Below are 14,100 nucleotides of genomic sequence, written 5' to 3'. Positions count from 1 at the left end.
ATTGGGAAAATTCACCTTCAAAATTTGTAACATTTCCTGAGCATATATGTTTATTTGACAATTTAAAACACCAGATTTCGAAAATAGATGATGGAGCCGTACATCTTAACCCGTTACATGATCCAGATTATGTAGCCAAACTGTATTTTTTCAGAATTTTTTCTCAAGGCTTCCTAAAGTGGTCCAAAATACCCCTGTTACCCTACTGGGACGTCATCAGGGACGACCATTCATGAATTACATAACGCAAAAATTGCCCTAAACTGACTCCTGTCTCTTCCCATAGAACAAATTGTCACATTTATCTATCCGCCCTCGCCTATTAAGTTATCAAATGATTTGAATAATTTTTTTCTTCAGTAATAATATTTTTATTTAATATTTGTCAAAATGTGATAGGTGGAGCCTTTGAGTATTAAAAAAAATGTTTGCAATGCCCTAACATACACTCTAGGGGCATATCACTCAAATTTGCATCAAATTAGAAAAAATGCATTTCATTTCCATTTTTGCATCAACTTTGTACCCCCTTGCAGAAAAGTCTTTTCAACAAACGTCCTACGCTGGTTCAATTTGCTCGACATTTTGTTGAATGTAGGGTTAGTTTTTTGTAGGGTTTTGACGTCTTATACTCGGTCTTACACGCAACGCAATATACAGTATGAATTTCTATTTTGATGGCAAGAAATGCATTCAATTTCGCTGATTTTTAAAAATATGTCAAGTGCTCTGTCCTTAGCACACATTTCAGTCTGATGAATTTGTATGTGAGAAAATGTGCAGGCTACATGACAGAACAAGATGCTGAAACCGAGGCTGCAACGGATTCTGCTAGCTAAGAACCCTGCCAGGGAGCTGTACGAGCAAGTTTTGACCAAGTATAACGGAAATATTTTCATAGACTTTGGATAAATTCGGAGCCCGAAACAAACGCTTAAAAAAATTCGGAGAATTGTTTAAAAAAAACTAACGAAAGCGCTATCAAAATCCCAGCTTTAAAAAATATTCTAAAAAATTGCTTATTCCAATACGAATACTACGAGAGATTCGTTTAGTAAAAAAATGCATCAACTGCTCTTTGGTTTATATGATATTAAATAATTTAATTTTAATTATTACCCTTTCTCCGGTAAAATTATATTACCTACTAGTAGATAATGGAAAATCAACGTGTATGCATATAGGAAAATTCTTTTGGGCACAGCTGATCGAGACCATTCCTGTTCTGCCAAAAAGTACAGGTAACGTCCCGTAATGCGGAATGTGAACCTTCAAATCGCGCGAATGGAAACAATCGTGAGATAAAAACATATACGTGAATCTGAAAAATATTTTTTTTCGACTGTAAATAACTACGCGCCAGCATTTAAAACGCCCAAGAATGTGTGCGGAAAAAGCTCGCGATTTCTCGCAAATCAAGCGCTTCCAAACCAACGAGGAAGGTCGTAAAACAGCAACGACGACGGAGCAGGTTCGTTTCGCACGGCTAAAACTTTCAATTGGCATGTGATTTTCCCTACGATTAAAAATAGATTTACGCAAACCATGTCGTGTTTTCAGATTAAAACAGAATCATCAGTCGAGCGGTTCTACAGCAGATATGAACAGCTAGCCGCATTGAATCCGTCACTGCCGAAATTGATGCGAACGGAACACGCTCGCTACCTGGAGGTGTCACTGGAACGGTTGTCTGCCGGGTACGAATGCTTGGATAGCAGCCGTCCCTGGCTGGTCTACTGGATCTTGAATGCGGCCAGCGTACTGGGGGTAAAGTTCACCGACAGTTTACTCAACCGTGTGGTGGATTTTTTGATAAAGTTTGATGGAATAATTATTGTGTTTAGGCTAGATGTTTCACGTTTTCATTCCTTCTAGATGCCGCAGTCAGAACGGGGGATTTGCTGGTGGTCCCGGACAGGACCCACATCTAGCGCCGACGTACGCTGCAGTTAATGCTCTTTGTATTATCGGTACCGATAAAGCGCTAAATGCAATCAATCGGAGAACGCTGCAAAAATTTCTCTGGGCCGTACGTGAACCAAACGGTGCCTTTCGAATGCACGTCGGGGGAGAACTGGATGTACGTGGGGCATACTGTGCCATCTCGTCGGCAAAATTAGCTGCGTTCTCGGCAGAAGACGAGTCAAAGTTATTCGAGGGCACGGCAAATTGGATCGCGGAATGCCAGACATACGAAGGAGGATTCGGAGGAACTCCTGATTTGGAAGCCCATGGAGGGTATTCATTTTGCGCCGCTGCTGCTCTTGCCATTCTGGGTGGTGAGGAAAAATGTAACCTGAATGCTCTACTTCGGTGGGCTGTAAACCGGCAGATGGCATACGAAGGGGGGTTTCAAGGGCGCACTAACAAACTAGTCGATGGCTGCTATTCATTCTGGCAGGGGGCTTTGATACCGGTTATTCAAAGTCTAATAGCTCGAAAGGAGGGACGATCGGAAATTATGAATACGGTTCTGTTCCACAGGATGGCCCTGCAGGAGTACGTGTTCATCTGCTGTCAAAAGCCGTCCGGTGGATTGATTGATAAACCGGGGAAGTATGTTCGGGATTTCGGTTTCAAGATATGAACTGAGAATAATTGGGAGTGATTTTTTAAATTGCTTTTTCAGACCTGCGGATCTGTACCACACATGCTATACTCTAAGTGGACTTGCCGTGGCGCAACACTGCGAAACAAGTAAACCGCCCCTGATTCTCGGACATCCAGACAACGAGCTACTGCCGACACATCCGGTCCATAACATTCCGCCCAAAGCGGTCATCAACGCGTACAAATTCTTTCTGAAGAATGAACTTTTCGAGGCGGAACAAGCGAACGGTCACTGCAACGGTTCTGAAGATATCGAGATGAAAGATGACTCAGTGGACGGGACTCGCGAATCCAGTAGTAGAACACGTTCTGAAACTCCGGCTGGCGATACGGATTCGATGTCTGGTATCAGTGCTGGTGCCGATCTGGGTGAGGAGGAGGAGAACGAGCAATCAATGGGAATGACTTCCGAATCTTCTAGCGCGTGCAGTAGCGCGAGAGCATCGGAGGAAAGGTCCCAATCGTAATTGCTAAATTTTCATAATGCTTTTTATCTCTATCCGTTATGTAAAGTCAAGTTGGGCACTGTGTGTGAAAAGAATATTTTTCTTTAAAATATGCTCGTTTGTATGGAATGTTGTGGAAAGAAATGCTCCGTTGGAAATCTCTCCTCACCGATATTGAGGAAGCCTTCGACAATTCTATGTTCGAATTAATTCGACGTAATCAAATATATTATAAATTGAATGTTATGTTGCATGACTGTGACACACATAGAACATTTTTTTTTTGTAAAGAGTTTTTCATTCTTACCAAAAAACAACCAACGCATACTCTTAGTTTGAAAATAAAAAAAAAATATATTGATTACTATTCTTCAATAGCTTAAAAGGAAAACTTTTATTTTGATTATTATTCATGATTAACTTAAAAGTTTTACTTTCAACATAACAGTACACGTTGGTTGTTTTTGCTAAGAGCGGAACACTCTTACTTTAACAATATTTTTTCTGTGTGCAGCTTCGTTGCGAAGCGACACCATAACCTTGAGAACCACTGGAGGCTGTCCTCAAGGAGCGCTGTCACCCTGTCTGTGGTTCCTGTATATTGACGGACTCCTGGACGAGCTGGAAGGTCTGGAATTTAAAGTAACGGGTTACGTAGACGATATTGTCATTCAAATCACATTATATCAGTCGTCGCTCACATGCCAAACGAGCAATATGTTGACTACTATATGGCTTTGCGGCAACGTTGGCATTTGCAGACACTCGCACCTAAGTAACTCAATTCAACACGGGTAGGCACTGCGTGTACGTGTCAATAATTCGTCGCTCGAACGCCAAACAAGCAATATCATGACCTTATCGTACGGGCGGTACAATCATTCGAAAACATGCAGGTTTTCGAGTTGCACGGTGGAGTGGTAAGCGGACTTTGTAAACAGCAAGGAAACGGGTGCAAGTTTTACACGGTTTAACTGTGTGCGATTTGATGCTACCTATGCCGAAAATCGTTGGCATTGACACATTTGGCCCGGGTGGGGCTTGCACCCGTTTCCTTGCTGTGTGCTAGGTTTGTTTTTTAGTTGTACTGCTAGGATTTCTTTGAAAAATAGTAACAATCTAGGGGCAGATCACTTGTGATGCATTTTTACAAATCAGCTAAATTAAATGCATTTCTTTCCATCAAAATAGAAATTCGTAATGTATTTTGCGTTGCGTGCAATGTATTTTGCGTTGCGTGTAAGACGTCAAAACCCTACAAAAAATTAGCCCTACATTCAACAAAACGTCGAACAAAATGAATCAGTGTAGGACGTTTGTTAAACAAACTTTTCTGCGAGGGAGTGCAAAGTTGATGCAAAAATGGAAATTAAATGCATTTTTTCTAATTTGATGCAAATTTGTTATACATTTCTAGATTGATCTGCCCCCAGGTAACAACACTGTGTACATGAACGAGTACGGAATTGCAATAGGTTCGGGCCGTGTACACTCGATGATTTGCAATGGGGTGGGTAGTATGGGTTTGGATTGAGTTCAACATTGCACGTCCTTGATTGCTCGGTGCGACGTCCGTATTTCTTGTGAGTTGCATTGGAATAAATTATTTTTTCTGCTTGTGTGTGTGTGCTTTGGGTTGATAGTTTTGGGTGAGTAGGATTTCATATTTCGAATATACGTGATGCTATTTATCACTGAACATCTGACAACATACTTCTGTAGGTGTTTCTGAAGCACGAGCGGACTGAACTGGATTTGCGCATCCCGATGGGCGAATGTTAGTTGGAGATTTTGGTGCGCGAAGAGATTGAGCTATCGAAACACTGTTTTGAATAAAATTATTCAGCACATACACACGGGTTTGATAGATTGGGGAGATAATTTCGAGTTAGGTAACGACCTAAAGACACGTTCTGGTGTGGTTCAATTTTAGTTAATAATTTTGTTTGTTCTATAACATACAACTGGAAATTTCAAAATTACATCTTACTCTCACCAGCAGCAGCTTGAATGGGGGTTCCTTTCAGTTTAAAATTCATTAAGTTTTGTTTTTTTTGTGTTTCGAATTCATCTCGTCAGTAACTAGCACCATCTGGGTGTCTAGTTAGACGATGTATCTGAAATAGTACCCAAATTAGCACTAGTTAGACACAAAAAATTCCAAACAGTTCACACGACATATGTGAACGCCTAAAGCCACATGTCCCGAGTGATGTTCCGGGAAGCAAATATAGCTCTGGTTTGCTGACGAGAAAGCGAAGACGAACTCTTGTCTTTTGGTTCAAGAAACCAAACGCCTGGTATTATGCAATAAAAATTAGGTCTTGTGCCCTTAACGCGCAAAACGGTTTAGTCCAATTTTTATTGCTTAAAATTCATGCTACGTCATGTCTTAAGCGTTACTGGGTTCAAAATTATTTTTCCCAAATTTATCCAGTCTGAGTATCTGTGCTGATCAGAATTGCTAATTTTCAATGGCCCAGCCACTCAATCATTTTCCATTCTTTTTCCATTTTATGGACTCTGTGTCTATCTCCACTGGGGTACTGACTAGTTTTTTAAACAAAAGTACCCAGACAATACTTCTTACAGTTCATGTATGCTTGAAAATACTAAACATGTCAACATTTAAACGAAGACTGCATATGAAGAAGACTGGTAACTCTGTCCAGAATCTGGAAACAGCAACAGCAACGCCATTTGCGGGTTAAAGTGTAATACATTTAGCTTCCTATCTTCCTCCAATAGAGGTGTATAGGGGAAGGAGATATCAGTATTCTTAATATGTTGTCTTCGATTTAACCTAAACTGGCCACTATAGAGCAGATGACGGCTTTGCTGGTGAATTAAAAAGCATAAACTTGAAATGAAGGTGCTCGGTTTATTGACGAAAATCCGCCACCTGGAAGGTGAATGTTTGAGAGAGACTTTGAATTTGAGTGTTGGTTGCGGTAGATTCAATTGAAAGTTGAAAATGAAAATTAGCATCACTAGTGCTTGGGAACACCGGGTAAAGACCAAAACCAAGCAGCTTCCGAAAACTGCCGGAACCACTTCGAGAAAAACCCTTTTTCTTTGGGGAACGCGAACAACGATTAGGGTTATTAGTTGTTTGCGCACTGGAATAAGAGACATGAAGTCTCGATACCTATTTTTATTTACCTTTCTTCAAAAGTAGAAGGTACACGCAGAATTTTGTTTATGCATCGATACCATACTTTTCTATCTGCCTCTCGTTTCTTCTGCTGTAAATTTTATGCATTGGACATATTCGGTCTATCCACTCATTGAATGCTTACTAGAAGCAAATACATATTTGTATTTGCTAGAAGTATATACTAGAAAATGCATAAAAATCACAGCAGAAAAAAAGAGACGGGAATAGAAAGTATGCTAACTATGCATATTTTTATTTATAGGTACACAAAAAGAGCGTAAGCTAAGTTAGGGTATAATTTAGTGTTGTACTAAACTGTACCCATTTTTGGCCACACTAGTTGTTGATTGTAATCGCTTAATGCCAAGAGAGGTTGATCAATTGATGTAATCAATTAGTTGAAAAGTAAAGTCAGAGATCATGGTGTTGTGCTTGGTTTTTCGAATTTTGTTGTATCAAATTGTAACATATGGGATCAGTAGGGTGGACTATAAAGTCTCGTAGCGTGTTTTATTGAGACTATCTAATCTCCAGTCGATAGTTTTGATAGATTGAGATTCATTCGCAAATTGTGTCGCACGCTCTTAAATGGGGCTTTTGATGTCGCCGTGGTCGTGTCCTGTACACAGTTCTCCTTTTTTTACAAATTATCAATCGAAATTTTTATGCTTTCACAACAGAATTACGAATCGACTTTCTTTCGCGGGAATTCAAATGAATTTAGAAAGCGTGCATTAACCTTGCAAAGATAATTGTCTTTTATTTGAAAGAAATAATCTCATTAGGGTGTATCGTTACAGTTACAAATAAATTAGCAAATATCGTCCTGGATAAAATGGTCATAGTTTTCAAGTTGCCTACATATTCCAGAACACTTAACGCGATGATATTCTGTGTATTCTACTTCATTACTGTTATGTCTCTGACATTACCCACCAATCCTTTTTAGTATTTGTTATTTATCAAGCAAAGTTTATGAATACGTTTTAACCATAGGGTCATTCGTCTCATTTTTGGGTTAGAAAAATCGCAAACTCTATTTCTCCGGAAATTCCATTCAAAGTGGATTTTGACAGTTGGCTTTTAGGCCGTAATCATATGTTTGTCGAGAAATAATCTAGTTTTACTCATGGGAGTGGGTGTAGCGTAGTTGGTAAATCGATTGCCTTGTACGCAGCGCACCTGGGTTCGAGTCCCGACCCCGCACATAGGGTTAGAAATTTTTCATAAAAGATTTTTCTAACCCGAAGAGGCGAATGACCTTAAGGTTAAAACCTCTATAATCGAAATAAAAAAAAAATAAAGGGTTGTGTACAGGACACGACCACGGTGACATTAAAAATGTAGCGTTTTTCAAGAACGTGCAAAAGAATTTTATCTATCACACATATCGACTCACATTCTTGTTCACTCGCCTGTTTTCATATGTTACAATTTGCTATATACCCTCCCCATCAAATCATAATTTATTGAAGGTCTTTTAACGGTAATCTATTAATTAATCAAGTATCTCACTAGGTGATTGGCATTATTTGGCTGATCCATCTAGTAAAAATAGGTTGGTCTGTCCAGAAAATATATTCAAAAGAAAAGTTCCATATTGAGAGCTGTGATGAGGAAGCCCACGCCCGCCTACGGAAATATACAGATCTCCATGAAATATGAAATTTCATTTTCCATTTAAATTTTCAATAATGTACTCAATAATAATGTACTAATAAACAATCTTAAGTTTAAGTATTTCTTGATCGATTAGTGGTGGAAAAAATGTAATTATTTGATAAATTACATTGTTATGCAAAGTTCGCACTACCAGTTAAAACGGGTTTTTATGCTATCTTGGTGACATTTTTCTTGTTGCTACTTATTAAAACGTGTTATACCTCTGTAGTGTAAACATTGTATTATTAAACCAATTCTGCAGCGTTTTATGTTATATAGGTGTTTTATGTGGTAATAGGACTGACATAATTATATCTTCAGTACAGCGGTTTGTTTCATAATTTAAAACAGATTTATTTTAAAATTTAAATTAGTATACTCAACCGTTCTATTTGTTGTATACTTTAAAACGCAATTAGAACTGTGTTTTAAATACATAGGGTAGGACAGATATTCTGACTGGATAAACTGGGAAAACAATTTTAAGTCCAGTAACGCTTAAGACATGGCTTGAATTTGAATCGAAAAAGAACACCCGCTTCAACTGCTGCTGGGACGGTAAGTTCTGTTTTAAAATTTTCCGTTGTGTGCAGTACGAAACAAAAGTGTTTGAAATTATAAAACAAAAAGTTCTGCTGGGAGTGATTGTTTCCGATGCAATTACACTCAAATTTTTCACGCAGGGGATACAGGCCGTGTAAATGAAAACCGCGTAAATTAAAAAAAAACGCGTTAATGAAAACCGCGTGAATTTCAAAATCCGCATAAAGAAACCTGAGTGTACTCTCCTATATAAAATACTACGCTGCTGAACAGTGCAATAGCTACAGAAGCACGTTGTCAGATGCCTTACTGATAAAAAACATATAACCGAAATATGAAACATGAAAACCAATAGGCTCTTTACCCTACGCAGCTACAAAGCGCCGTAAACATGGATTAACAAGTTACAACGCACACGCATGCATAAAAATAAATATATTTTTTTCAAACGCAACACTCTTAAGCAGCACACACCGTATTGAATTAAATCAAAACCACCCCGCCCACCCACTTTGCAAATCATTCTGTGACACCGCACAGTGGCGGGTCTTCAAACAAAAGTCGGACAAAACCTCAAATGTTACCTAATTTGGCTGAAAATCACAATTTAAGTTAATTTTGAGGTGCTGAGCTCATTTTTGATGTCAAAAGTCGTAAAATATTAAATGCATTTTTCCATACAGTGTCATTGAACCTTTCTTATAACTATGATCCCGTTTTCATGATAGATTTTCCGTTACTGTTCACCAATGTCAACAATATCATAAAATATGAAGAACACTACTTTAAATCCATTGTATAACGTGTTGGTTTACTGTAGATTGTCTAACTATTTTACACAAAACACTATGCGCCTCCATATCAGCAACAAAGCTTTAAAATCTCCTTAAACCTTTTTGCGCACCTAGGCGCAGAACGAGGCCATGATATTCGAAAAGTAGAGGTTATTTCCCATAGAATGTATATTATGCGACCGTTCCGAAATGATTCCGAAATTTGCACAGAATAAATTAGTGAAAAAAGTATTTTTGATCTGACCACCTCAAACATATTTAAATTAAAAAATCATAGTTCCAAGCAAATTTACCAAATATATTTTATTCACTAACCAAGTTTTTTCGTTCTTCTACACAATGACACTAGTTGTGCTCAAATAGGACCAAAATCAAAAGAGCAACATGCATTTGAAGTGAACAGAGCAATGGTGGTTTCGGAAATGAAAATCATTAAAAAGTCTGGACTTTGCTACATTTAAACTCATGTTAAAAATAGTGTTCTTATCCAATGATCAAAAAATTTTGAATATGCATCATTCAATACATGAGAAATTTAGGAAAAATATAAAATATCAATATTTCAAAAATTAACTTTTAAGGTTTTGGCCAGCCTCCAGCCACTGTGCACCGTGCTGGTACCCGAAAAATCCGCACACGGCCACCGCTGCCGAAAATGCATAGCGTCTACCGCTTATTGTAGTGCCCAGACGCTGCAGCCATGATCTTACCCGTTCGACATAAGAACAAAAACTGATTCAAACGGGTACGCGTCACCTCTATTTATAAACTAACAGTATAAGGTTTAGTCACTTAGGTGCGAGCACGGTTCACAGAAAGGAGGCTTGCTATTCCGCGAATTGACAGTTTTCGGTGACGTCAGAGAAATCGTTGAGATAAACAAACGGATTTCTCGAAAGTTGTTAATTGACAATATTTGAGCTCTTACGGTGGAAAAAATAGTGTGCAATGGATTTTGACGTAAATTACGCCATAATACACTAGACACAGTGGATAATCAGTGCATCTATGTGATTATTAGCGTAAATCGGGAATTTGGATGTATGCCATAGAAAACATATCCCACCGTAATTTTCTGATCATAGCAAAGGTTTTGGACATCCGCATAGCTTCCTTGTGATTTACCAGGTACCGATCATTCGTTAGCAGCAAACAATATATGAATTTCATGTAATTGTTTTCGCCGACGATTTCTATGACGCGCTCTCGTCAAATGTTTACACTCTAACGAGCTAGCCTAGTATATGTAAGCCGTGGGTGCGAGTGTGTGCAAATGTCAACGTTACCGAAAATCGATAGCGCTTATTGCATCGCCCGGAGACGATGTTGCTCCTATGCAGTGTTGCCACAATTAAATCTGTACCGGGAGTTGAAAATTCTTTTCTATCTGTACTCTTCTCTAGAAAAATCTGTACCGGATTCTGTACCCAAACAATAACAAAGTTGTTTTAAAAAAATCATTTTTCTTATACTGATTTTTTATTCGAGGAAACCAGACCAGAATTCGGAATCGGTTGTTTTATTTAAACTGGAATTTTGCAAGAAACCAGTCAGAATTATGGATCAGATTGACTGGGTAATGTCAATATCAGCTCGCCGCTACTTTGTTTGTAACCTAATACCGCTTATAGAATGGCGGCGAGAAGCTGTCAGTCAGCGGCCTAACTCTACGTTTACCTGCTATTTACTGGGATACATCACAGTGTTAAATTACATAACCTTGCTGTCATATAAAAAATCTGTACCAATCTGTACTTTTTCACAAAAATCTGTAATCTGTACCGTACAGAATCTGTACCAGAAACACTTCAAAAATCTGTACCATTCTAGATAAATCTGTACTTGTAGCATCACTGCTCCTATGGGATAAGAGCACCAACTGATTTAAACGGACATGCGTTGCTTCTATTTATGACTTTTCGTGTTTCATTGAGCAACTAAGCTGCCCTCTCTTGACGGCTGTGTCTGAGAAATCTGCCTCACGAATGATAATTTTCCCGTTTTTCGTGAACTTTTTAATTTTACCAATTTCCAAGTCTACTTTTATTGGGGAGATATTAAATTATTACCAATATTTAAGTTAGGTGTTTCTGAATCGGTTGGTGTATGAATGATTAAAATCCATCTAGTAATATCGGAGTTAAAAGCGTGCAAACCTTACATAGTTTCGTTACATGGGAGATAGTTTAGATTTTAGAATGACACCTAGCCCCAGATAGTGGAGTAAGACATTTTTAATGTCAAAATAGTTTTACTCATTGCTAGTATCTCTGATCGGGTATGTTATTTCTATTAAATAGAAATTTTGTCTGTGGACTACCAACACACTCAGCGCTGTCCACTGACTATTTTGCGACAGTGTTGGTCACACCAGGCGCCGCAGCACCCACCGCATCTGTATACAGAATCGTTGTTAACAGAACTCAAAAAAGTCTCCACAACGGGGTGAGACTGGCTCACACACCAACGTTGCTCTCTCATACACTCGCACACAAGCCTGTTTACAAACGGCTATTCTCCACTCGTCTACGGTCGGTCTGCGTCTCAAACTCGGCCAGCCAGGCCCAGGCTCGACGATCGTTTCGTTTGACTTCGAAGTTCAGTATTCTTTGTTTGTACGTTGAACGGAGCGAAAGTGCCGTCAGTTGTGTCTGCGACTAATTTGCAGTTTTTAGTCTGTTTCTTGTTCAATTTGTGGTGTTATAAATCGATCAAAAATGGAGTAGTCCTGCTGAATGCGATAGCCTGGTGTGCAAGGAAAAGGCTTTAAGCCGAACTTGGAAAATTAAGTTTAGGTTTTTTTTGTTTGGTGAAAAAACGACCAGGAAAAGTGATGCAATAAGATCTAGTGGCGTCGGTTTAGTGGTTGGTAAAGATAGTTTGCAATAGTAGGCCATATAGTTTTATTTTTGCCATTTCGACGTAGTTTGCTGTGTCGAAAGATTTTTATTTCGAATGTGATAAAAAGCTAGCAAGCTAGCTGAGAACGGTTCAGAAGCCATTTTTGTGTTCCTATTTCGAACGGAACGAAGCAGCATCAAGCAGGCAAAGAAGGAAGTTTTTTGTTTATGGAAAATTGCAGAAAGCTGAAAAATCTTGCACGAACACAGACGAAAGCGATGCTGCCGTGAAAGTACGCACGCATACAACGAATTGAAGAACCCTTAAAGTGTTCGAACACTGGGTGTAGCGAAGAAGGAGTGACGACAAGGGTTAAATCGTGACGAGAGAAGTTCAAAGCCTTAAAGAGAAGCTACTAACAGTAAACGAAAACAACATATAATTGTGGAAACAGTACGCAGAAGTGTTAGCGACCTCTAGCAGTCTGCGATAGTCAGCCAAAGGTGAAAGTTGACAACTGTAACATCTGTGATATATGTGTAGATATTAGTTTCAATTAATATATAAGATTTACAAAATTTCGACACTATCGTAACGAAACGAAGCCAGAAGAGTTCAAATTCCAACCGTTCAGTAGTTTATACAAACTCCAGTCTGGAGAGCGAGACAACGGCTTGGGTCCAGATTCCAAAGGTGAGTAATTTTGTGTGGTCTGCTGAATTAGTGTATATAAATCACGTCCTACACATCCGATTGTAATGATGCAACCGACTGCGTTAATTGGGCTTGCATGCCTAAATATATGCATTGAAGGTGTTCAAACACGAATGACATTGAACACGGTCGATGTAGTGCAGAACAGTTGTGAGCTAATAACTAAGGAATTGATGAGTCATTAGCTATATCGAACGCACAGTGCACACAAATACCTGTCTACCGTTTTGAATTAGTTTCGCAAAACAAACATCTTTTTGGTAGCTTTTTATGAAATGTCCATTAGTTGAGGAAGTGCGTCGTCCACTTCCCGAATGACAAACTGTTGTTTTGATGTTGTTCAAGTTCAAGCTAGATTAACATTCGCACTGCACGGTGGACGTGAGTGAACGGGGGGTGGCAGTCCTTGAACACGATGACGACTACTCGTTTGGCTAGCGGTAGTCCTTAATTGGCTTCGATATGGTCTAGACAGCGTCGGAGGTTACCACTTATCTTGGCTCGGGTCAGGATTTGCTATATTTGAACCCCTCAGGCAAGCGACTACGAAAGCGAATCACACAGGTACGATATTTGGCATCGACTGATATGACAACAAATTTCGAAGAATGATGAAAGTTTGTTAGTAATGTGTCAAATTGCTATGTAAAATGTGAGAAGAAAAATTTGGAAAATAACAGACGGTTGATTGAACAATTATTAATTGACTGGGTCAAATTTGTCAAGGCAGAAAGAGGTGCATGAATGGATCGAAAATTGGGGTTTTGTTGAGCAATAGAAAAAATGAATTGTGAAGTAGGCTGTATTTAAATTAGATGTTCTATAGAGCAAATAAAAAACCAAAAATCAAATCCCCCAAATTTCTGGAATACAATAATTTCGGAATAGAGGATTCAAATATTTTCGTTATTTTTTTTTTTGGTCATACAACAGTAGGGCGCAAGGTGGTTGCTTAATACTTATTCTGATATCGTTTTAGCACGTATATGGCACCCCTATCCCATTTGTATTGAACGGACATAAGTCAACATCTCAGCGGGTACACAAATTATGGGCCCCACTGACAGTTCAAGTTGTTCTGCTTGTTTTGCACGAAGCTCGATTTTCACTAGTCAGATACCAAGCGGCATTTTTAGACATTTGTTAAAAAGCGAATATATTGGATAGCTAATAGAAGAAATGTGTTGTTTGGACATGTCGGTGAATAACAAAAACTTTACACCATGGTGTACCAACAAATTAAACGACTATCACAAAATTGTGTCGAGTGAAATTGAATCTGTTTATTGTGGATCGACCCTAACGCGACGTTTTAGATGTTGGCATAGAAATC

General features: G+C 38.8%; 2 protein-coding genes across 2 annotated transcripts in view; both read left to right on the top strand.

Moving 5' to 3' along the window:
* Positions 1 to 1,250: 1,250 nt before the first annotated feature.
* On the top strand, positions 1,251 to 3,168 carry LOC131677168 (protein farnesyltransferase subunit beta). The gene is made up of 4 exons (XM_058956858.1): positions 1,251 to 1,471; positions 1,561 to 1,817; positions 1,876 to 2,556; positions 2,630 to 3,168. Exons 1-4 carry the CDS (start codon positions 1,382 to 1,384, stop codon positions 3,075 to 3,077), a joined length of 1,476 nt encoding a protein of 491 aa, XP_058812841.1. The 5' UTR covers positions 1,251 to 1,381; the 3' UTR covers positions 3,078 to 3,168.
* An 8,665-nt stretch (positions 3,169 to 11,833) lies between these two features.
* LOC131677169 (cyclin G) overlaps positions 11,834 to 14,100 on the top strand; it is a 46,663-nt gene continuing 44,396 nt past the window's right edge. Inside the window, exon 1 of the mRNA XM_058956859.1 lies at positions 11,834 to 12,746. The gene's annotated coding sequence lies outside the window, so the exon portion shown is untranslated. The remainder of the gene's footprint in view (positions 12,747 to 14,100) is intronic.

This window comes from Topomyia yanbarensis, chromosome 1, assembly GCF_030247195.1.
Source record: "Topomyia yanbarensis strain Yona2022 chromosome 1, ASM3024719v1, whole genome shotgun sequence".
NCBI classification, from domain to species: Eukaryota; Metazoa; Arthropoda; class Insecta; order Diptera; family Culicidae; genus Topomyia; species Topomyia yanbarensis.
The sequence above is the reverse complement of the archived record's forward strand: the minus strand, read 5'-3'. Positions and strand labels throughout refer to the sequence as shown.